The sequence below is a fragment of the Hakea prostrata genome, chromosome 1 (genome assembly GCF_041222555.1).
Source record: "Hakea prostrata isolate BN-2017 chromosome 1, UWA_Hpros_2, whole genome shotgun sequence".
NCBI classification, from domain to species: Eukaryota; Viridiplantae; Streptophyta; class Magnoliopsida; order Proteales; family Proteaceae; genus Hakea; species Hakea prostrata.
In genome coordinates this window covers 23,980,717-24,005,245 of record NC_142600.1, presented here as the reverse complement: position 1 = coordinate 24,005,245, position 24,529 = coordinate 23,980,717, and the positions used below count along the sequence as shown (strand labels likewise).

The following is a 24,529-nucleotide window of genomic DNA, read 5'->3' as shown; positions in this document are numbered from 1 at the left end:
GCCATCTTTTCCTTCATGGCAACTAATCACTCACCACTGTTAATGCTCTCTAGGGCTTCTTTAAAAATTATAAGCTCACTAGCTTCTATTTGATCAGCAACACTAAAGGCAAACGAAACGAAACGAAACCCGAACCTAAAATCACATTTCTACTCACATTAGCAAACCTAGAAGGCTTCCTCATCTTTCTTCTAGCTCCATCCCTAGCCACAAAATAATTATCTAGGGGTCCTTCTTCACCAACCTCTAGTCTAACATCTAAAGAACCAATAGGTGACTCCAAGTCAGCCTCCAAACCAATAGGATAAGGGGTATCAAGCTCAACACTATGCCTATCCTCAAACTCTACTTCCATCAAGGTCTTGGGTAATAGGCTTTCTACTATAGGACCTGGGCTTAACAAACTCTAATTCATTAAGCCTAACATGTTTACTCACAATCATTTTCTTATATTCGAGATACCACAACTTCTAACATTTAATGCCTAGAGGATACGCTAAGAACAAATACTTTCTACCCCTATGCTTCAACTTACCCTTACTTTGGTGGACATAAACAACACACCCAAAAGATTTTAGAACACTATAATCACAATCAGCCTTATACCACCTACTTTTGGGAGTTTCAAAGCCTATATAAAATTATGAGACGTCCCATTAATAACATAATAAGCCGTTCTAGCAACTTCAACCCGAAATCCATGATAGTTTTATTCATTCTCTCAGTTACTCCATTTTGTTGGGGAAACACTCCATAATAAAGTCTACTATTTGCTGGCCTGGACTAATTCGATCGTCGGAGGTGGCTTTCTGTCCCCAGAGACGGTCCACTCTCACCTTGTTTTGGTCTTAGGAGCATACCTTGGAGCTAAGATCATATTTCTTGCACCAACATAAATCTATCCTTCATTCTACCCAAAAAAAAAATACAAAAATCTATCATTTCACATTGAATACGAGTAAAAAGTAAAAACACTACTAAACCATTGTATATTTGCGGTGTTTGTTTAGTTGGTAATAACAATGCCTCTCTTAATCTTAAATTTGAGGCGATGAGAGATTTCATTTAATCCCTCGTCCCTAGTATATAAAAAATATCAACCGCTCCAAAGAGAATAAGAAAAAAACTGACAGTCCTGGCCCCGTACCTATGGATTGGATAAACGATGAAGGGTAGATGGTTTTCAGTATCGGGAGAAGCTGTTAAACCCCAAAACTACATAAACCTCATAACTGGCGGAACCTGCCATCGGCTAGTTCGTTCGAGTTTTATGTCTAGATTTTGGTTTATTTTGTTCTCAGTTTGAGATCCTAAGATGGCTCTTGTACCTGGCCGTCAAATTTATCCAACGACCTTTTTTGATTCGTTTCAGAGCTCTTTCTCACGATTCAACAGTTCTCGTTTACAAAATTTCAGGTATGCTTCATCGATTCCCAACAAAAAATACAATTTCTATGTAGCCCAGAAAAGCATTAACTCAGATTCCGTCCCAGAGAAAAACCCACAAAGAAGTCATAATTTTGTACTGAAAAACAATCACAATAAGCGGTCTTCCGCTGGTGAAACACCAATTTCTCAGTTTGCTTCCGACGGCAGTTTCTCCGATCGTAGTTGGATTAATAAATGGAATGAAAACCAACAACGCTTGCTACCTAAAACGCGGGAAGCCGTGGTGGATTACCGAAACAGTGAGGGTGTTTCGAGCGAAGACGAGGAGCAGACTAGCAGTAGTACAACCACTAGCAGTAGTACAATGGGGAAGATCGTAGAGAAACTGAAGAGATTTGGGTATGTTGACGAGGTGAGCGAACGCAAAGAAAGAGTGCCAGAGAGAGGATCTGTGGAAGATATATTTTATGTCGAGGAAGGGATGTTACCGAATACGAGAGGTGGCTTCTCCTCAGAAATTCAGCTTGGGGTGGGAAATGGTTTTGCCGGTGATGGGGAGGTTCGGTTTCCATGGGAAAAACCATCTGCAAAGGAACAAGAAAAACAGAGTTCAGTAAAGCGAAAGAGTAAGACCTCTTTAGCTGAATTGACTCTTCCAGAGTCAGAGCTGCGGAGGCTGAGAGATATGGCTATTCGGTTGAAGCAGAAGACCAAGATTGGGGGTTCCGGCGTTACTCAGGATGTCGTGAATTTGATTCATGAGAAATGGAAGACGTGCGAGGTCGTGAGACTCAAATGCGAGGGAGCTCCTGCACTTAATATGAAACGGATGCATGAAATACTGGAGGTTTGCTTTTGAATAATATCTAACTGTTTATTTCCTCCTCTAGCATTTGGTTAATAACTATGTGAATGAGTGTAGCTTGAATTGTCCTTTCTTTTCCCCTTCCTTTTGTATATCTACCATTGCATGTTGGAGTTCATCTTTCATAGCACAAGTCTCTTGGTATATGAATATTGCTTCCGCTATGGCAATTTTTGATCAGTGATGGGTTTTTGTTTAGACTGTCTACTGATATGGATTCTTCCATGCTCTTCAGAGAAAGACTGGTGGGTTGGTCATTTGGAGGTCTGGCACCTCTATTTCTTTATACAGAGGTGTTGGCTATGAGCTTCCTTCAATGCAAGAAGCAAAGAAAAGGATGCAGATGACTATTGAGATTCCACATAAATCCGTTGGAAAGAAAATGGGTGAAAGGGATAGTGGCCCTAGAGAATATGGGGATGATAGACACACCCCTCAAGCCAGCTTAGCACCTACAATTGAAAAGGAAATAGATACAATGTCATTGCCAGAAAAAAAGTATGAGCATGAAGTGGATGAACTATTAGATGGTCTTGGTCCTCGGTATGTGGATTGGCCAGGAAGTGATCCATTACCTGTAGATGCTGACTTGCTACCTGGTGTTGTTCCCGATTTTAAACCTCCTTTCAGAATACTTCCTTATGGTGTTAGATCTACACTTGGAATCAAGGAAGTAACAGCACTACGAAGGCTTGCTAGAGTTTTACCTCCACACTTCGCCATAGGTATGTCACCGGAGAGGTGTTCCATTTTGTTACTTCCATGGGCGATTTCATTTGAAGCCTTTCTGTTTCTGCTACTGAGTTTAGACTTTGCTGTCTCTAGGGAGGAGCAGGCAGCACCAAGGTTTGGCCATGGCAATGGTCAAATTGTGGGAAAGCAGTTCAATTATAAAGATAGCACTCAAGCGTGGGGTGCAACTTACAGCTAGCGAGAGATTGGCCGAAGATATTAAAGTAAGTCCATACCCGAGTCTCACTGCAGTTAACTTTGAAATTTGATTTCAACTTCTAAATGGGGGAAAAAAATTCGAACTGGCAGGTTGAAAATTTTGCTTTTGTTGTCTGGAATATCTTTATTATTATTCACTTTCCTGAGTCTGTTCAATATTTATCCATTTTATGTAATTTAAATGCTTGGATTGCTTCAAATGATTTGTTAATTCATTCTTTCTTTCATCTGCTTTCTCTTACTAAGTAATAGCAAAAGAGAAAAGAACGTGAAACAGTGAGGATCAATGCATTTGCGTGATCCTTTGGAGTTCTCCACTTAGTGTTAAGTTTCCACTTCATTCAATATCTATTAACTTGAGAGACAAAAGGAAAATAAGAAAAGAGCAACTATAACATATTACTAAATACTAAGTAATGAGGTACCTATTGTCCTAATGATGGAGATTTTTCACGTTTATAATGCCATTTTCTTGGGTTTATTCAACCATGTCAATGGTAATTTTCATCTAATACTAGATTCACTGTGATAATCAATTAATCATTGTTTCTATTTAGTCCCTCTTCCTTGTTGGTTTTCCTTCTCTAGAACATTTCTGCTATTCCCATGGATTTTATGAAGCAGCAACTCAACTACGCCTTGTGCCTAGTATGTTGGTTTCATAGATGAACATTTTTACATTGTTCCACTTCTTGGATCGTATCTTCTTTTACTAAGTACAAGTGTTTTTGTCTTTTCAAGCCACTGATGTTTTTCTCTACTCAGAGTCATTGTTGGCCTTCTTCTGATGTGTACTAAATTTTAAGAATAGAAACATCAATAGGAAAGAACCAGAGTGAAATAGCTCAAGTTGCCATAGAGGCTGAAGATTGATTCAGATTTCTTTCTCTTGTTTTGCTGTAGACCGCATATCATTGAGGTATACCTCCATGAACTTATCCAAGTACTTGTGGGAGATGTTTTTTAATTGGCGTGCAGAAGGTTGTGGGGCTTCATCAAGCCGAAGGGCATGACTAATAGATACATATTGTGGGTCTGAACTTCCTGGTCACTTGTTTTAGAGGAGTCAAAGTTTGGTCCCTATGGAGTAGGGGGGGGGGTTGTGGGTCTAGTCAAGACACATGAGAGAGAGTATGGATGAGATCGGCAATATCCACAGTTTTGGGATCGTCTTCTTTCACACCATTACCTTCTTGCTTCAGCCAGGTGGACTTGAGCTTTTGGTAGATTTTTGGAAACATATAAATTGTAAGCCTGATGCCTTTGATTTCAACAACTGAAACAACCAGCTGGATTTCAGTTAATTCCTTTTCCACTACATCGGGGGTTAGATAAGAAGTAATGGCGATGGTAGAAAGTGGAATTTAGTGAAAGAGAAAACAGCAAAAATACTGAAACCTGTAGATCTTCTAAGTTCCATATCTGAGGATGTTGCTACAGACAGATGTAGTCCTACTAGGGAGGAACATCATATCCAAATTGGATTCAATCTGATCCTTTGATGGGATGAAATTTTTAAGAGAAAAGACAGGACAACAGCAGACTGAATTGGTCTGCAAAAAGGTAGAATCAAACTCACTAGAAGATGGATTGAATTTATCTTGTTAGGAATCTCCATGTTTGTCTTGTGGCTTGCTGCGACTGAGAACAAGATGGGGAGAAGGAAGAGAGGGAAGAAAATGACTTTGGGATCGCCACCAAGTACTGTTGGATTGGGCTCACCACCAACGGTTGGAGCTGCATCACCACGGTCCAAGCATAGCTTCACCATTAGTGGCGGAGCCACATTGGGCCGGGGGGCCATCCCCCTCCCCTGATTTCTAAAAATTTGATTAATCATATAGTTTTTTCCCCCTTATTTCTCTCACTTCACGTGTGAAATACCACTATTGAGCCCCCCAAAAATTAAAAATAAAAGTTTAAGATAAAGATGATGGGTATGGATGTCATTCTTAATCATTATCTGATAATTATCATTAAACCCTAGTTTTTAAGGAATAAAAAGTTAAATTTTATAAAAACTAATTCACGATCCATGGATTTCTCCCTATTTATTCTCTCATATTTTCATTCCTATTTATTTGCCCCCCCCCCAAAAAAAAAATTAAAAATAGAAGTTTAAGATAAAGATGATGGGTATAGATGTCATTCTTAATCATTATCTGATGGTTACCATTAAACCCTAGTTTTAAGGAATAAAAAGTGAAATTTTAATTAAAAACTAATTCACGATCCATGGATTTCTCCGTATTTATTCTCTCATATTTTGATTCCTATTTATTTTCTCCTGAATCTCCTCTTTTATTCCCTATTTTTTTTTCTCTTTTTTATCTCACACACCTCACCAAACATTAGAGTACTTAGTAGATATTGGAGTTTTCCTAAATCTTCTCCACAATTATCAGGTATTCACTCTCTTTTTCTCAAATTATTCCTCTCTCTCCCACTTAGGATTTTTCTAGTATTCTTTTCGAAAACATAATTGAATTTTTTATATTTTATTTCATTGTTCTTTCTTTCTCCTAAAGCAATTTAAATCTCGTTAGAATTCAGCCATTGATTTTATCAGATCTAATCATAATCATTGATTTTTTTTAATCCCTAAACTTTCTCCTAAAATATCAATTCCTATTAATAAAAATTTAAATCTCGTTTAGAATCTCAGCCATTAATTTTATCAGATCTCATCGTAAGCATTTAATTTTATTTCTCCCCTCTATTAACTTTCTCGGTTAAATTTAACTTTTACCGTTAAATATTTTTCTAAAACCCCAAACTACCCTTGAGTAAAAATATTTTTATTTTAAACCATAAATTACCGTAATCACCCTAGTAGTTAAAATACTAAATTACCATCAATTAAATAATTATTAAAAACCAAAACATCATAGTTAAAATCCAATTATTTTTAATTATTAAAAGCTCAACATACCCTTTTTTTTTAATTTATCAAACATCTAAAAAAATCCAAAATAGTAGTACGTGTTTAATTTTATCAACATACCTTTTTTTTTTTAATTGCATTTTTAATTTTACTTGATAGTAGTATGTGTTTTTTTACTTGTTTGATATAAAAAAAAAAGGGTATGTTGGGCTTTTAATATTTAAAGATAATTGGGTTTTAACTATGGTTTTTGGTTTTTAATAATTATTTTAATTGAGGGTAATTTATTATTTTAACTGTTAGGATGATTATGGTAATTTAGGGTTTAAAATAAAAAATATTTTTAGCCAAGAGGTGTTTGATATGTTTGTTAGGTAAGAGGGGAGGTAAGTGATATTATCCAACTAAGAGGGGGTGTAAGTGCTATTTGTCCAGCTAAGAGGGGAGGTAAGTGATATTTACCCTTAATATTATTAGATCTAATTGTAATCATTGAATTTTTTTTTCACTTAATTTATGAAATTGACTGTTTTTCCTATATTTAGTTAATTGGCTTCAAATATATATTTTTTCCTACAATTTCTTCCACAATTTCTTTCCCACCTTTTTCTTTCATGATTTTTTAAAGTTTTTTGCCCACAATTTTAGCCCCTATGCTTTATTTCAATATATATTTTTTTATAATTTACTTATAATCGTGTTATCTATATTATAGTCCTCTTATTAATTTACCTAAATTTTTAATGTGGACCCCAAATCCAAATATAATAAAATAATTAAGAGGTGGGTGGGTCCCACATTGACCCACATAATATGTATGGTGAAAAGACATTAGTGCTTGTCCGACGGAGAGGTGATCCAGACTCATTATTCACCCCCCCCCCCAATATTCAACCCTGGTTCCGCCCTTGTTCACCATCACCAAAAGAAGGGAAAACCCAAGCTCTGAATAACTCAAATGTAGGGGGTAGTTCATGGTCCCTCTCCTTTATTTGTAACTTCCGTAACAAGTTTGAAAATTGGAAACCCTATCAATGTTAGGAGGAACCCTTTCAACTGAAGTCACTCTTCAAATAATGAACTATTCTAGAACATAACAAAATTAGAACTGAATCAATCCCGTATAGGACCTCATTCCCAACATTTGGGCTTATAGAATTGGGCTATTACTATGGAAAACTCCAAATTACGAAGCTCATGGCCTATATAATCCATTGGGCACACAAATTAAGTAATTTAAACCAAAATTGAACCGTAGGTTCACTGGGCCCCAGTAAAATAAACCAAATCCAAAATATGCTGATCTTCGTTTCTGTCTGGAATTCTGCATCATCCGTATTCTCTCACAAATTGTGATATCTTCAACCTGCTGATGGATCATGATTAATGCTGCATTGGTTGTTTTCACTTTCCTGAATAGTTGACGTGAACTTTATCAAGTTATCATCAACTTCTAGGTTTCTACAACTTCATTTTGTTTGTTACCCTATTATTCTAGTGGTGCTGTTCAATGACCTCAACATCCCCTTCTCAGCCAGCTCTGTCTAATGTATGTCTCTTTTCTTGGTTTCCCTACATTCTATTCCATAAAGTATGGTGACCTAGTAACCTTGTGATAATATTTCTCTCACATTTGTTTCAGATTCACCAACTCCTCTTGAGGAATCTTCAAGTGCCCTGTCCGAAAACGTGGCAGCAGTGCTTCTTTCATGTCTTCCCATCGATGAAGAGACTCGCCCATTCCACGAAATTGCAGCCAGCCCAGTGCTGCTCCTTCGAAACACACCATCGCTGTGGTAACCTGTCATCCTCCATGATTCCATTAAATAACAAATAGCATTCAGCCCTGGCCGCCCAATCCATTGGATCCATTGCCAGAAAAAATGGGTAGTTCCAGATGCCTCAGAGTGACATCTCTCCTGGTTCTCTTAACCTCTAATTGTGAAGCCTCTCACAGGGGTAGTCCCTGTGAGAAGTCACCCATAGTGGGCTGAAACCCCTTGGTCGCAGGTAGCGGAATGTCATTGCTAGTGATGGTTCCCCATCAACAGGATAACAGAGAGGATGGAAATAAGTTCACAACAGTACCACAGACCTATTACAGGACGCAACAGTAACAGATCACACAACGACCCACTCTAGCTATGAGAGGCCAATACTCTCATGCAAGTCTCCTTGCCTGAACCTGACACAATACAATCGATACCCTCCTCGCACACCCCACACACATGAAAATAACTAACTCCTAACTGACTCCAAAATATAACCATAGCACCTCTGACCCGTAACCGAGTTTTATCATTGCTGTCTCCCCTGTTTCGGTTCCTCTTCCTGCAGTAGAATTGGGTGGTGAGGGGCCTATCAGAGAGAGAGAGAGAGCTGCAGTCATTGCCTTTTTGTCCTTTCTAATTCTTCATGTTGTGCCTTGCTGGTGGCTAGCAAATTAGAAGGAAAAGGTTTTGTAAAATAACTCCAATGAAATAAAGGAAACAAGAAAATGATTTGCCTGAAATAACCTTGACAAAATAACCCCATGATGTGAAAAGAAATTTCCCTAACCACCTTACAATAAATAACCCAATAAATTACTAATAATCATGGAGAAAATTTTGGTTCAAACCTAAGTTTTGGCCTAGCAAGAAACCGAAAATTTCAGGTTTTGACCGAAATTTTGGTGGAAACCTAGTACTTTTTTTTTTTTGAAATTTCAACCCTAGGTTTCAGGCCTTATATGACATCTATTTCATTTGATTTCTTGCCTTCTACCTATTTGAAGCATAATAAATACAATAGAACTAGTATTTTGCCCCAAAAAGACCACTCAAAAGTTATCATTCAAGTATACTAACAAATGATTGGTTCCAACAAGTACAAACTGTATTGCATATATGCATAGAATTATCAACATACATGAATTGTTTGATAGAATGATTATATATACAAGAAATCAACAGAATACAATGGCCAACTAGATCAAGTGATGGTGTCTCACATGTATTAAGTTCAAGCCCATATATCATGTATACATATGTATTTTGAAATTTAGAAAATAATTTTTAGGTTAAAAAAAAAAGGTTGCAATAATCAAAATATAAGTTTAACAATACACAATCATGGATCAGTAGTCCTAGACTAAACCCAAATTAATTTCAAAGCAATACAACATCATTTAAGGCTTGAAGAAAACAAAAATGAAAAAAATGGAAGTTTGGAACCTTTGGGTATGGCTCATGCTTCACATTCTGTTGCCAACGAGTTTCCTTTGTAGTTTGGGCTTAAGCCCATGAATAGTTGTTGTGTCTTAAAAAGTGTTTGAAGGCAAAAAAGGAGCAAAACAGGTGTTTGAAGGCAAAATAGTCGTGGGAATTAGGTGAAAAGGGGATAGAAATTAACAAAAATGAAGGAAAAACAAGTGTTAATGTCAAAACCTGCGAAATTGTAGTTGAAACTTGCGAAATGGTTTGAAGTCAAAACTTTGAACTTTAGGGAAATTCTTGGAGTTTTGTTTTGTTTTCAAATTTTGCGGATATTTTGACCAAATTTTTTTCCATATATAAGCCTAAGGATCCAAATGACCTTTTCTAGTAGCTGAACCAAATCGAAAGGTTTTGTTGCATCCGCCTCTGGTAGTAAAAAAGTGACGGGAGGGCGTGGTGTGATGTCCCCATCAATCCTCCCCGCCTGCAAAGAATCATTGTTTGTGAGTGAGAGCTCTGGTACTACTCTAGGAAGTTGGGGTCTAGTTGCTGAAGCTCCTTATATATGATCCAAGAGTCGTAGCTGGCTGGTCATCCACGCCATCTAATCAGAAACTCATGCCGTCCATGGGTGATGGATATGACTCTCATTTAACACATCCTCAATCTCCTCAGGTAGGGTGGTGAACTGGGGTAATGGAGGGGAAGGTGTAATGTGGGCAGAAGGGTCCTACCGGTCAACGTCGAAAGGGAAATTTCCTAATGCAGGTGGATATGGTAAAGGGATAGTGTGCTCGTCATGGTAAGGAGTGAGGTCTTTAGCATTGAAGATGTTACTTATCCCTATATCGGATGTCAAATCAATCACATACACACTTGCGCCTATCCGCATAATCATTTGAATGGGCCTGCCCCACAAGCATGACACTTGCTCGCTTTTCCTCTTACAAACCTAGTTGGGTGGATCCGAACCATAACTAAGTCATCTTCTTTGAACTCCTGTAGCCCTTAGTGAACATCTTCATGAGACTTATATTCCTCATTGCTGGAAGCAATCCGTTATCGTTTCTCTGCATGTAAATCATGTAGGCGTTGTGCAAAAGATTCGGCTAAGTCACCAACTCTAAAACTAACTAGGGTAGGTGTAATATCTATGGGGGCTGTAAGCCAAATGCCTAAGCAAATCTCAAATGGAGACAGGCTAGTGGATAGGTTCTTAGACGTTATGGGCAAACTCAACATGAACAAAATACAATCCCAGGTACCCAGACCCTTGCCAACCAGACATCTAAGAAGATTACCTAAACTCCTATTAGCAAAGTTGGTCTAACCGTTGGTCTGAGGATGGAAAGATGTAGAGAATTAGGGTTTGGTGCCTAACATGCGCCATAAGGTGCGCCAGAGGTTACTAGTGAACTTGATATCTTTGTTGTACACTATGGTGAGGGGAAGACCATGGTATTTGAAGAATTATGAAATTATAACTTTGCCATTGCAGGGCATTAGATGGCTTCAAGTGCGGGATGCAGTGGCCATTTTTGAGAAGCCATCCACTACCACAAAGATATAATCATTGCCTCTTGAGGTTTTGGTAAGCCTAACACAAAGTCAATGCTGAGGTCTTGCCATAGGGAGTGGGGAATTGGTAAAGGAGTATACAGACCCGTGCTCTGCTTGTGTTGTTTTGTAGTTAGACATGTGTGACCCTGGCCAATGATACACACTACATCTCTGTACAAACTAGTCCAATAAAATCGGTCCTCTACTAATGAAATGGTATTATCTCGACCAAAGTGTTCAGCGGCTTCGCTGTTATACAAATCCCAAATCAAATGGTCTCTCAATGAAGTCCTAGGAATGCATAATCTGTGACTTTTAAATACGAACTCGTCTCACAGGGTATAATCAGGATGTGGCTCGGGTGGGTCACTGCTAAGAGAAGTGAAGATCCCTCCAAAATCAGGGCAAGTATTGACACTGACCCTTCTTCTGCTCAAACCCAACAACTTTCACACTTAGATTGTGCAATAGGGACTTCACACGACTATAGGCACTATGTTGACGTAGCAAAGCATTCACTCGACTAAGGGCATCGGTGGCTTTGTTCTCTGTTCTAAGCTTGTGCTTAAGCATGAAAGTTTATTCTTGTAGAAACTCAACCCACTTGGCATGTGTACGGTTTAATTTCTTCTGGGAGCTCAAGTATCCGAGTGCTTGGTGATTGAAAACATGACGAATTATTGGACTAGTAAATAATGACGCCAATATCTCAAAGCCTATACCGCCGTGTAGAATTCTTTATCCTATGTCGAATACTGTCGGCTTTATTTGTCTTCTCACTGAAATAGGCAACAGAGTGGGACTCTTGACCAAGGACACCTCCTATATCCACCCCTAATGCGTCATAAGCTACCTTAAAGACTTTGGAGAAATCTGGTAAGTGTAAGACTAGGAACTCAAACATCAGTCTCTTGATCTCCTAAAAGGCCATAATAGTACTGTTAGTCCATTTAATTTCCCCATTTTTTAAACCCCCCCGCCCCTCAAGAGTCTATATTCCACACTCCCAGAACGGCCTAGAAGTCCCCCCCCTGCTTCCCGGCATCATGTCCTTCCGTTATTAATTTTTAACATCATATCATCTGGTTGGTTCTTCGCTGGTTTCTTTGGAGTCCCTCGTGGCTGATTTTGTTAATTAATTCGATAGGAATGTAATTGCTATAATAGGGGGAGGATGAGTAAGATATGAAGTTTATAGGCCATTGCTCTTGGGTAGCCGTAGAATCACCTCCTGGTAGTTATATTGTTTCTTATTCAACTTTTATTCAAAGTCTCTTTTCTTCTTGAGTTATTCCACCTTGTTAAGTAACCTCATTCAGGTACCTAACAAATTGCATCGAGCCATCATTCTAGGGTGGTCGAGTCAATGGCGGGGTGAGGTTGGTATCGTGAGATTCGGTCTGGGACTCCTGCACCATGAGAGGCCATGACGATTTAGAGATGAATTGGTTCATGTTATCGCAAGAAATCAGCAGAGATGCATACCTTAATGCCGGAGGTGACTAGAACCATGGAGTTCCAGTTACACAAGCGTACAATCGAACCGAGAAACCAGAGACTTCCTTCCTAGACATCTTGAGTGCCAATTTTCACGGGGAAGATCCGTGGGATGGATCCACGAGCTGAAAGGTACTTTGATCCTACAAACTCCGATGAAGAGAAACTCAACCGCAACCCTTTGTTTTGGGTGCAGCACTAGGATGGATCGCTTCCAGCGCGCGCCATTGTCATCTGGAGAACTTGAAAATCAATATCTATCGATTTAACTCCACAGCTGAAGACTCCCGAGCATTGATTAATCACAAGCAAGTGAACTTTGCGCATATGAGAGGGTTTGAGAAATTAGCCGCCCGAGCGGTAGTGAGTGGTTGGGGGTGTTTTCGCTGGTTTAATGAAAGTGGGCTGAAGTTCGATTATTTGGGCTCACCAATTTGGGCCAAATTGGACCTGCCCGCCGTGGAGGACATGATGGGGTAACCTCTTTTGGCCCACCCACTCAATCAGCCCAAAATCTAACCTCACGTGTTATTAACTTCAGCCCACCCAACACCAATATTAAAGGAACCAATACGGTTCAGAACCGAATGAACCAAAGCTTTAACGGTTCAGTTCGCCAAACCAAATAAGTGAACCCGCTCTTCCTCTTCACAATCTCACCCGCAACTACACTCGCGGGGAGCTCGGCGCCCTTGGTTATCCCGGAGAATCAATAAAATGACAAGGGTATTTTCTGTGACGCCCATACTCCAAAGGCCATCGTGCCCTCCCCTGGTTGTCGTTCTCCCGCGATGATAGTCCGTGGTTCCGCGAGGGTATCATATGCGATATGGAGCCTCTTAGCAACTCCGCTACCTCTTTGGTGGGATCATTCACCACCCCCAAACTACGGACAAATAATGCTATGTCATCATTCGTCGATTGTGGAGCACGCCAATTTCGTCCTCAGAGTTGGTGGAGCCTTGGGATTGGAAATCCAGAAAACAAAATTTCAGGTTGCTTTGGGCGATGGGACGATTAGCAAAGGTACGGGGATTTGTCGACGATTCCGATTCAGCTAGGCGGCGAGGTCTTTGTGCAAAATTTTTACCCTTTCAATTTGGGTAGCATTGATATAATCTTGGGCGTAGAATGGCTGCAGACACTAGGGGAAGTACGCAGAATTGGCGCTTGAGAACCATGAGCTTGAGTGGCGGGGACGACCCGTGAAACTAAATGGGGATCCAACCTTGCTGCGATTAGAAACAACATTGAAGAGTGTGCTACGGTCGGTTCAAGCGTGGTGATGGATATCGGCTACAACCTCAAGATCCCGTCGGAGATGATATGGAGGTACAAGAGAGTACAGCAGTGTCACATTTATTAACCGACTTTGCTCAATTATTTGCTGAACCAACCGAATCGCCGCCAAGAAGGAAGCAAGACCACCGGATACGGTTAGCCGAGAGGAGTAACCCACCTAATATTCGACCCTATCGTTACCCACATTCTCAAAAGAACGAGGTCGAAAGATTGGTACAGAAATGTTAACAGCAGGATTGGTACGACCTAGTGTGAGTCCTTACTCCACCCCAGATCGTTGGTTCGAAAGAAGGATGGCGGATGGCGTTTCTGCGTGGACTATCGTGCCCTGAATAAACTCACAGCTTCGACAAGTTTCCCATTCCCGCAATTGACGACTGTTGGATGAGCTAGGCGGAGCCACGGTGTTTACCAAGCTTGATTTGAAAGCAGGATACCACCAAATTAGAATGACGGAAGGTGATGAAGAAAAGACGGCTTTTCGTACACATAATGGGCATTACGAGTTCCCGGTGATGCCGTTTGGGCTCTCGAATGCTCCAGCCACATTTCAATCACTAATGCATGAGGTATTTCGAGAACACTTGCGAAAATTTATTTTGGTGTTCTTTGACGATATTTTGGTGTATAGCAAGACCATGGAGGAACATGTGGCCCATTTGCGAACCACCTTTATACTTCTCACACAAGACCACCTTGTAGTCAACCGAAAAAAATGCATGTTTGGGGTTGCTACCTGGAGTATTTAGGACATATCATATCTAAAGACGAGTCCGCGGACCCACGGAAGATTAAGTGCATGGTGGAGTGGCCCCAACCTCGCCAATCTTAAAGCCTTGCGAGGGTTTTTAGGATTAACCGGGTATTACCGCAGATTCGTCCGAAATTATGGTAAAATTGCCGCTCCACTCACAAACTTATTGAAGAAAGATGCATTTCGGTGGGGTAACGAGCAACGGCGGCGTTTAATGCCCTCAAGACAGCCATGACAACCGTTCCCGATTGGTGACGCCGATTTCACGAAAGAGTTTTTGGTAGAGACCGATGCTTCGGGTTTTGGGCTGGGTGCGGTTTTGATGCAAGAGGGCCATCCCATTGCCTACTCGAGCCAAGTGTTGTCCCCTCGCGCACAAACCAAGTCCTGTCATGAGAAGAACTAATGGCAATAGTACTTGCCATTCAAAAATGGCGTCATTACTTGATGGGGAGACATTTCAAAGTACGAACGGATCGGAAAAGTCTGAAATATTTGCTAACAGCGCATTGTGGCTACCGATCAACAAAAGTGGGTCTTGAAACTTTTGGGATTTGATTTTGAGATATTGTATCGTCCGGTAGCAAAACAAAGCCGCCGATGCTCTCTCGCGAAGGTCGCAGGATGATAGCACTTTATTCGATGACACAGAACTTGGCGAAAGTGAGGGACTAGATACAGCGGTACACGCCTCGGACCGTTACCGGAAGATCGTTCAGCCTTGCTGAAGGGATCCCAGACTACCCCAGCTACCAGCTTCAAAAGGGCACCTTACTCTATAAGAATCGGTTAGTCATCCCCGATGGGTCACCATTAATTCCCAAATTACTTTCGAGTATCATTCTACCCCATTCGGTGGGCATTCGGGGTTTTTGAGGACTTCGCGATTAGCCTGTGGTATCTGTAGGAATGAAGGCTGCTGTCCTCGAATTTGTGGCTAGTTGTGATGCTTGTCCGCAGTAAATATCAAGCCATGAACCCGCTGGACTCCTTCACCACTACCAATTCCAGATCGCATTTGGGAAGACATTAGCATGGATTTTATTGGTGGGTTACCCGGACTAAGTGGAGATACCGTGCTTGTTGTAGTTGACCGCTATCCAAGTCGCGCATTTCATCGCTCTTTCACACCCTTATTCCGCCAAGGATGTGGCTATCTCGCTCAGCAAGGAGGTTATCCGCTTGCATGGGTTCCCTCGAACCATCGTCTCCGATCGGTCGTGTCTTCCTTAGTAATTTTTGGATGGAGCTTTTAAATTAGCGGTACCAACCTCAAGTTCAGCGGTGCCTACCATCCTCAAACGGATGGTCAAACGGGTGGTAAATCGCAGCCTTGAAATTTACCTACGATGTTTTTGCGCTCGCCACCGAGGACTGGATTAATTGGTTCCGTGGGCCGATATTGGTTCAATCGCGTTTCATTCAGCCACAAAAATGACTCCCTTTCGGGTTGTGTATGGCGGACCCCCCTCTCTTCGTGTTGGGAGGATGGTCGATCTAAAGTGGATGAGGTTGATGTGTTCCTCCGAGCGCATCGGTGTTGGAGGATCTCAAACAAATCTGCGGGTGGCCCGATAGGATGTGCAATTCCGCGGATTCAAGCGTGGGAAGTGCATTATCGTGGGGGATGAAGTTTTTCTTGCTACAACCTTATCGCTTCGAAACTCCCCGGCCCAATGAGAAACTCCCATCGCTCTATGGGCCGTACCGTCTTGGTCAATGGGACCTCGCCTATCGTCTCGTTTACCGATGATTCCGGATCCACCCGGTGTTTCCGTTTCCGCTTGCGCCGGGCGCCATTGCCCCCGCTTCCCTTGTTTGCGATGGCGGTTGCGCTCCCCCGGCCTTGCTCAACATTCGTTTCTCTACTCAAGGGTTCTGGTTTTGATTCAATGGAAAGGACTGCCGCCTTGTGAAAATACTTGGGAATCTTATGCTGAAATACGTCCCACTTTCCGTTTTCCCTTGAGGACAAGGTGAAACTTTTGGAGGGGAGTATTGATAAGCCCCGATATCAAGAGTCTATATTCGACAAGGAAAGCACTCCCAAGGAAACGATTGCGGTTTGAAGGTGAAGAGAGTCCTGTCGTTTTCGCGGTCCTGTGCATTCGCGCTTTGAAGCATGAAGAGTCCTCCGTTAAGGTTATTAAATTAGATTTGAGGTCGAGTCATAATACATCTAGGTTGGTTCTTCGTTGTTTCTTTGAAGAGTCCTACTCAAGTGGCTGTTTTGTTAATTAATTCGATGTGAGCAAAATAGGGGGAGGATGGTGAAAGGATATGAGGAAGTTTATGTGAGAGCCATTGCTCTTGGGTAGCCGTAGGATCACCCTCTGGTGATTATATTGTTTCTTATTCAACTTTATTCAAAGTCTCGTTTTTCTTCTTGAGTTATTCCACCTTGTTAAGTAACCTCATGCAGGTACCTAACAGTCAGCTTTAGAGAATATGGTAGGAGTAGCCATCATGTAAAGCATATCGCCAAGTCTAGGTATGGGAAACCTGTACTTAATGGTGATTTTGTTTATGGCTCAGCTATCCATACACATACTCCAAGTGCCATCTTTCTTTGGCATGAGCAAAGTAGGTACATCACGTGGGATTGAGCTCCCGAATGAAACCCTTTTGGAGAGTTCATCAACTTGAACGCTTCAACTCAGCATGCTCTTTGGGGTTCATATGGTAATGAGGTGAATTGGGATGAGCCTTGACCTAGATCAATGGCTGAATGTCACGCTTGGGTGGCAGCTCATCTGGAAGTTCCTTGTGAAACAATTGCTCGAATTCCCTCAATAAAGGTTGCACTTCGCTAGGTGCCTCAGTGATTAGGCGCGACGTCTCTGTAGTACTTTGTTTGGCAGCCAGGGCATAAATAGCTTGTGTTTCTTTACACTCCCTTTCAGAGCTCTTTTGACTCAGGATGTTGATGTTTTCTTAGGGGATTGTTTTGCAGTGTTTCCTTTTTTCTCGGGGACTCCAATCTCTTTAGGGGCACAAGAGTTCAGCCTAATTTTCTTCCCATTGAATTCAAACACACAAATGTTGTATCTCCAATGATTAGTACATCTAAACCATAGATCCAAGGTCTCCATAAAATGATGGGGGTGACATCCATGTCCAGGACATCACACCAAACTTTATCCTCATAGCCTGTAAAGTGTAAGGGGACTAAACATCAACCTAATGACAATGGTGGATTGATCAACCTAAGCAACCTTGTAAGGCTTTGGGTGAGCCTCAGTTTTAAGTCCCATGCGGGACACAACATGTTGTGCCACCACATTCATACAAGTCGCACTATCAATGGCAACTTAATAGTTCTTTCCCTGGTGGCAATTATAGGCGATGAAAATATTAGTCTACCGCCCGTCTTCTTCACTACCCTTGGGATGTGATATCATGCAATGCACTACACTCATATGAGAAATATTAGTAGCCTCAAGCTCATCGTTGGATGGGGTTTGTGGGGCTATATGTCTTAGTAATTCAATCTAGAGGTAGTGACCTCTCTGTCAACCTCCTTATTAGAAATATCCTCCAGGGGACGATAATCCTTATACTCGTCACTCTGATCATCCTCAGTTCCACAATCCTTATGATCTCGTATGTAAAGATTTTGATTGGGCAGTCTTTGGAAAAATTTTCAATACCTTGACACTTGAAACACCTCACTGGGCTAGATCCCAAGATATCCTTATCCTTATTGTCAAGTGGTTTGGGCGAGTTATTGGGTGGTTTGGGGGTGCTTTTGGAAGGCTGAGGACTCCTGTAGCCCACATCCCCTATAGAGGTGTTCCTCCTTTGGAAGGAGGGTTTTAAGGCTTTCTCAACCTCCGAGGCTATCCTAAAGGTTTGGGGAACATTACACACCATGTGGGGTGCTATATGTAACTGAATCTCAGTGTGTAGTCCAGTCAGGTATCTAGATAAAGTTTGCTCCCAATCCTCATGAGTATGGCTCATCTTTAACTCATTAAACTTAGCCATGTACTCAGTTACTGATTGCCTCCCTTGTTCTAGGGCAAGAGTTGCAGCCTATGGGTCATAGGTAAAAACTTTGGCTTGAGCCTTTCTTGCATTTTAACCGAGGTAGACACTGGTTTTTGCCCTAAGTCATATGCCTGAGATTCTAGATCAATCCAGAAGTCCTGTGCTGCTCTAGTTAGCTTCATCTTAGCAAACTTGAAGTGGACCTCCTCTGGCATATCATAAAAGTCAAAGAACCTATCCATCTGCCTAATCTAATCAAGGACTTTGGGATCGATCTAACCATCATAGGATGGTCTACCTTAATCAGTCTCATGGAGTTGAATCCTATGTCATAGGACTCAAAGTCGTCATCACACTTGTATGGAGGAAGGGTCCGAATGGCTCACTGCCCCTGGGGGTCATGGCCTCTACCTTGACCATTCCCAAAGACGGGTTCCCTACAACATTGCTACCTACAGAATGGTGACCTCTAAGTCAGGGTTGGAGCGAGGGCGCTTAGTGGGGGTCATCTCCACAATGGTAAGCCTGTCAGAGAGGGTTTGGAGGGTCTGCTCAGTGACCTGGAGGTTGTTATACTGTGCTTCTCGAGCTTCTCTGCTAGTTCACAAATCAGTCTATGTCTCCCTGAGTATGGTCATTAAATTCAGAGTAGGGTCCGTGCTGCAATATAATCTAACCCTGCGAGTGTGGAAGAAAATTACAGTAAAGGACAACCTTGGGTTCCCAACTAACTTGATGCAAAGGTTCTTAGACACTCTTAAGATGCAAAATAAAAAATATATATTGAAAAAAAGAACTCTTCGAAACCTTGAATGTTTACCTTGGTCTGAACTGGATAGAAAATTCCTTACGGGATAACATCTGATTGAATCCCCGCTTCTCTGGCCAATAATAGTTGCTACTCCAATCATGCTTTGATACTAGATTGGTGTAGGACAGCCATAGAAACTAGGGTATTCTACAAGAAACAGGATCTTAAGTCAACTAAAACACTATTAAGGGATTAGGGGAAGGGTTTGCATAACACATAATCAGATTCACACTAAAAGAATAGTATGGAATAAAAATTCAGCAATCAAGAATATAAGTAAAGTGCAAACACCTTAAAAAATTCAAGAGAACAATTTAGAATTCTTGTATGATCAATCCACGCTACTAGGTTAGGGGGTTAGGGGCATTACATTCAAAGAAATAAAATTCCCGCAAAGTCATAATATGATCAATTTCATTCAATATAGGGGCAAGAATTAAAAAGAGAAGCAATGAAGGGATGCCAAGGACTGTCAACCGGTAGAAGAAAAGAGGAAACTAATGACAGCAGGGTAGGAGAAGAAAGAAGCAGAAAAAAAAAAAAATTCCTGCAGGGAATGACAGAGCTGCTGTAGGGTTCTGAGTAGGGGTATCAATTTGCAACCCGAACCGTTAAAACCGAACCGCGCCGGCCCGTTATAGCGAAACTGGCCCGGACCAAACCTTAGTGGGCTGTGTTTGGGCTGAGGGTGGTAGAGCCTGCACCAACCCGAACCCAAACCGCAACCCATTATAAACCGTTTTACAACCCGTTTTATAGTTTTACATTATATATTATTTGAATCATCGTATTACCAATAGGTAGTTGGTATAGACTATTGAAAAATTGAGCATGAATTCAAAGATCAAATAGTCTTCTACTACTTGTAAAGGACAATTAAAAGGATTAAGCATGAATGCAATTGAATGTACCAAGTTTGTTTAAATTAAGTAAATATTTATCTAATCCAGGAGTATTTCTTTGCATATCAAGTTAAATACCAACCCAAAAAAGAGACGGATTTCATAAAAGGAGAAAAGAATCAACATTCTCACAAAACAATAACCCAATTTCAAGACAATCAATCATAGCTCAGGTTGGAATTTAAAGGATTTTTAGTTTGAAGATTTGTTTTAGGACTATCCGGTGGAGCCTAAGGAATGAACTTGCAATTTTTATGTTACTATTTGCTATCTGAGTTCTTGATTCGTATAAGGTGGGTGGAATTTCTATAATGTAGAATGACTTTTTATTTTTTAATGGAAATTAATCAATAGCAATTTTGTTTTCCATAGAATTTTGGCTCTTGTTGTAGGATGCTCAATTATTATTTTTTTGTTCTTTTTCTTGCATATCATAAATTGTTAGCCCAAACCGTTAGTCAACCCTCGTATAGACCATTAGCCCAAACCGTTAGTTAGCCCTGAACCCAAACCGCACCAAACCGAAATTGGCCCGAAATTGTTATTTTGCTAACAGGCTGTGTTTGGGCTGGGTGTTTTTGAACATGAAACCATTAAGCCCCAAACTGCATTGTTGACATCCCTAGTTCTGAGGGAGAGGAAAGAAAAGGAGAAGGAAGTAGGGGAGATTAGGCACAGAGAACTGCCAGATCTAGTAAGTGGGGAAAATTCTGGGATTTTAGACACTTAGGCCCAAAAGAAATTGCAGGAAGAGTAGAAGAATTACTTGTCATGAGGGAGAGAGGAAGGTGTTTTGCCAGAAATTGCAGGAAGAGTAGAAGAATTACTTGTCATGAGAGAGAGAGAGAGAGAGATTCTCTGCCTACCTTACAATAAATAACCCAATAACTACTAATGATAATGTAACAAAAAAAGACGTGGTGTGGACCACAGTCCTAGGGGTCTAGATGACCCTTTTTAGTAGCCGAACCAAATCGAAAGGTTCTGTCGCCTTTGCCTCTGGTAGTAATGAGTAATGGCATGGTATGGTGTCCCTGGTAGAAATATTTACAAGCACTTAGTATCCATTTTTGAATTTTTATTCAAGAAAATATCCTATGAAGTGCCTAAAACTCGTTGAAGACCAAAGTAATATCTCACTAATATATTCATCCAAAAAAAATCCTTCTAATAATGTAATAAATCAATTCCATGTAGGCCCTGGTTGATAACTATCGGTCTATTACGTATTTTAATCTTGTATGCGTACAGGTGCTTTAAGATTATTAACTTTTTAACTTTGGGATATTTGCATAGGTCGTTTTGATTAAATCTGTTTTGTGATTGAATACAGAAAATAACTGGGGGTACGCTTCTTTCTAGAAACAAAGATTATCTCGTCTTCTATAGAGGGAAGGATTTCTTATCACCAGATGTAACAGAGGCATTGTTAGAAAGGGAAAGGTTGGCCAAAGCCTTGCAAGATGAAGAGGAACAAGCACGGGTTAGAGCCTCATCCATGGTTATTCCAAGTGCTGAGACAACAGGAGAATGTAGTACTGCTGGTACTCTTGGGGAAACTCTGGAAGCTGATGCGCGGTGGGGAAAAAAGCTTGATGATGATACCAAGGATAAGGCTTTGCGAGCTGCAGAACTAGAGAGGCATTCAAAAGTTGTTAGAAAGCTTGAGCGGAAGCTTGATCTTGTAAGTTTTGAACTATGAAAGTATAAGTGAAATTTCAAGGTTTGTGCTGAAGAAAGCCTCTAATTGCTAAAAGAAAATTGTCATATGCTATATGAAATAGTCTAGTTTTGAGTTGCCTAGTTTTGAGCTATGTTAAACACCTCAAAATTTTCATGAACTGCAGTCATTAAGGTCTGGGTTGAGAAAAAATTTTAATTGCTAGAAAGAATCATCATATTTTGAGGTTCAAAAATCAACGTCTGATTGCTTTTCTGGGGGAATCAAAAATGAAGTTTGGGATAGGAAAATTTGAGTAAATATGGGGAAAGTATAGGACAGAGATGGTAATTAGCTCTTTCTTATACATGAAATTCTTTCATGCTTTTCAACTTCTTGTTTTATTAGAAAGATCAGTCTGTCTGATACATATGATCACATTATATTCAATATGATGCTTGTTGACTTTCTGAAGTTCTGGTTGTCAGGCTCAACGTAAGTTAACAAGAGCAGAGCGCGATTTAGCTAGGGTGGAGGAATTCTTAAAGCCATCGGAACGATCTGGAGATCGAGAAAGCATCAGCGATGAGGAGAGGTTCATGTTCCGTAAACTTGGACTCAGAATGAAAGCTTTCTTACTTCTTGGTAGTGATATATCTTTTTCCCCACTTTATAGATGCTAATTTATCATTTTCTCTTTCTCATACCTCATGAAACTGTGGGCAATATTATTCCATCTTTCAGGAAGGCGTGGAGTTTTTGATGGTACAGTAGAGAACATGCACTTACACTGGAAGTACAGGGAGCTAGTCAAGATCATGGTAAAGGCCAAGACTTTTGACCAGGTCAGAAATGTTGCCTTGTCTCTGGAGGCCGAGAGTGGTGGTGTGTTGGTTTCTGTGGACAAAGTTTCCAAGGGGTTTGCCATAATTGTCTACCGTGGAAGGGATTATCATAGACCTGTAACATTGAGGCCAAAGAATCTCTTGACGAAAAGGAAGGCTTTGGCTCGCTCAATTGAGCTTCAGAGGCGTGAGGTAAGTCCAGAAATATTGTTTGCAAACTGTGATGCTCATTTTGGACCTGATTTCCATTGTATATGTTTTAACCTTCATAGATTTAGATAGAAGGACAAAAGAATGTATTATGGGGTGAAAATATATTTGTTGATTAGAATTAGAAAAACAAACCCAGATATGCTGGGGGTAGACCACATGAACATTATCTAGGCTTCACTTAGTATTTGCCATTATTTCTTTTCCCCCTACACCAGTGCCTAGGATCATCTAGATGCTAGATGGTGTGACAACTATGCATATGAATGCTACTGGATATAAGTTGGTTGTAGGCAATGGATTTCAGATCTGTATAAGTTTCCTGGCAAAAGCTAAATAGGAAGATTTATTTCTGTCATTTGTGCGGTAGGATGGATTCTTGTTGAAGGTTTGAGAATTATTCTTGAGATTGTCAATTAAAATTTATATTATAAACTGTTTCCTCTTGTCATTGGATGAACAGGCACTCTACAACCATGTTTCAGCTGTTCACCGAAGCGTGGAAAAACTAAGATCTGAACTTGTATGCATTCTTGGTTTTTTTTTCTTCTTTCTCCTCACTTTGACTAATCTAATGAGGCTTCAATAACCCATTTGGATGTAGATTCTGCCTACTTATACTTTTATCCTTATTCTCTGTCACTTTTGTTTAGGATCAAATGGAAAACATTAGGAACCAAGGAGATGAGGAGTTATATGCTAAACTGGATTCTGCATATTCTACTGAAGATGAAGATACTGAGGTCGATATTGCATCTGATTCTTTTGTTTTTCTAATCTTTTTGCTTTACTGCAATTTTGTTATTGATAGCATGTTCTTTTGACCATTACAGGACGAAGATGATGAGGATTGTCTTGAGACGTATGAAAGTGACAATGATAGTGTTGATAACAATCATGCAATCCACAATTTCGAGACAGAGACAAACTTCCCTTATGATGAACAAAATGTTGATGGCTGTAGAAATGATGCAATCCAGAATCTGAATGTAGAAACAAACTTCACTTATGATGAACAAAATAGTGATGGTGGTGCCAATACTGTAAATTGCTCTCTTTATGATGAACAAAGTCAGGTTGAGGGAACAGGTAATGAGGCTTCAGCACCTAATGGATATGTAATACCAAATACACCTTATGTTGTAAACCTTGAAGACAACTAGTTTGAACTTGAACCAATTGAGCCTTATATGTCGTTAATGAAAAGCATTGTATATTGTGTTGCATAGCAAATCCAAAGTCTTATGTTCAACTCATGAGGGATCTGTGTTGTTCCTCTGATTATCTTGAGTAGGGCACTTTCATGCTAGTTAACAGAGGGCGTTGAGCTTGGTTGCTTATTGGCAGTGTAGCAATCTTGGAGAGTGGGAAGGGAAGAAAAAGAGAGTAGACGTGGAAGTTACTGGTACAGGTGATGTTTCTGTGACCCACAGTGAGAAAGCAGCGCAAGCGGCACATGTTGTCCCTGCCATGGGACTTCCACACAGAGTTACCGGTGGGGTGGGGGTTTGAGCTTGGTTACTCCTTTGTCCCTGCTAGTGAACAAGCCAAAAGTAAGGTTTCCCAATGGTTATGGTTTGCTGGTGGTCTTACCATCAACAGGGTTTTTGTTGATTACAGTTATGTTCATGAGCATACTATGATAGAGAAGCCTAAGCTTTGAAGATGTTCATGTTAGGATCGAATCCTGGGAGCAATCAAATGAAAGGAAA

At 40.6% G+C, this 24,529-nt stretch overlaps 1 protein-coding gene across 1 annotated transcript; it reads left to right on the top strand.

The window, feature by feature from the left end:
- The first annotated feature begins 1,102 nt into the window (after window positions 1-1,102).
- Window positions 1,103-24,067, top strand: CFM3A (CRM family member 3A). The gene is made up of 9 exons (XM_089136266.1): window positions 1,103-2,236; window positions 2,490-2,979; window positions 3,080-3,210; window positions 21,436-21,786; window positions 22,251-22,407; window positions 22,507-22,799; window positions 23,281-23,340; window positions 23,471-23,560; window positions 23,651-24,067. Exons 1-9 carry the CDS (start codon window positions 1,316-1,318, stop codon window positions 23,978-23,980), a joined length of 2,823 nt encoding a protein of 940 aa, XP_088992392.1. The 5' UTR covers window positions 1,103-1,315; the 3' UTR covers window positions 23,981-24,067.
- The last annotated feature ends 462 nt before the right edge of the window (window positions 24,068-24,529 follow it).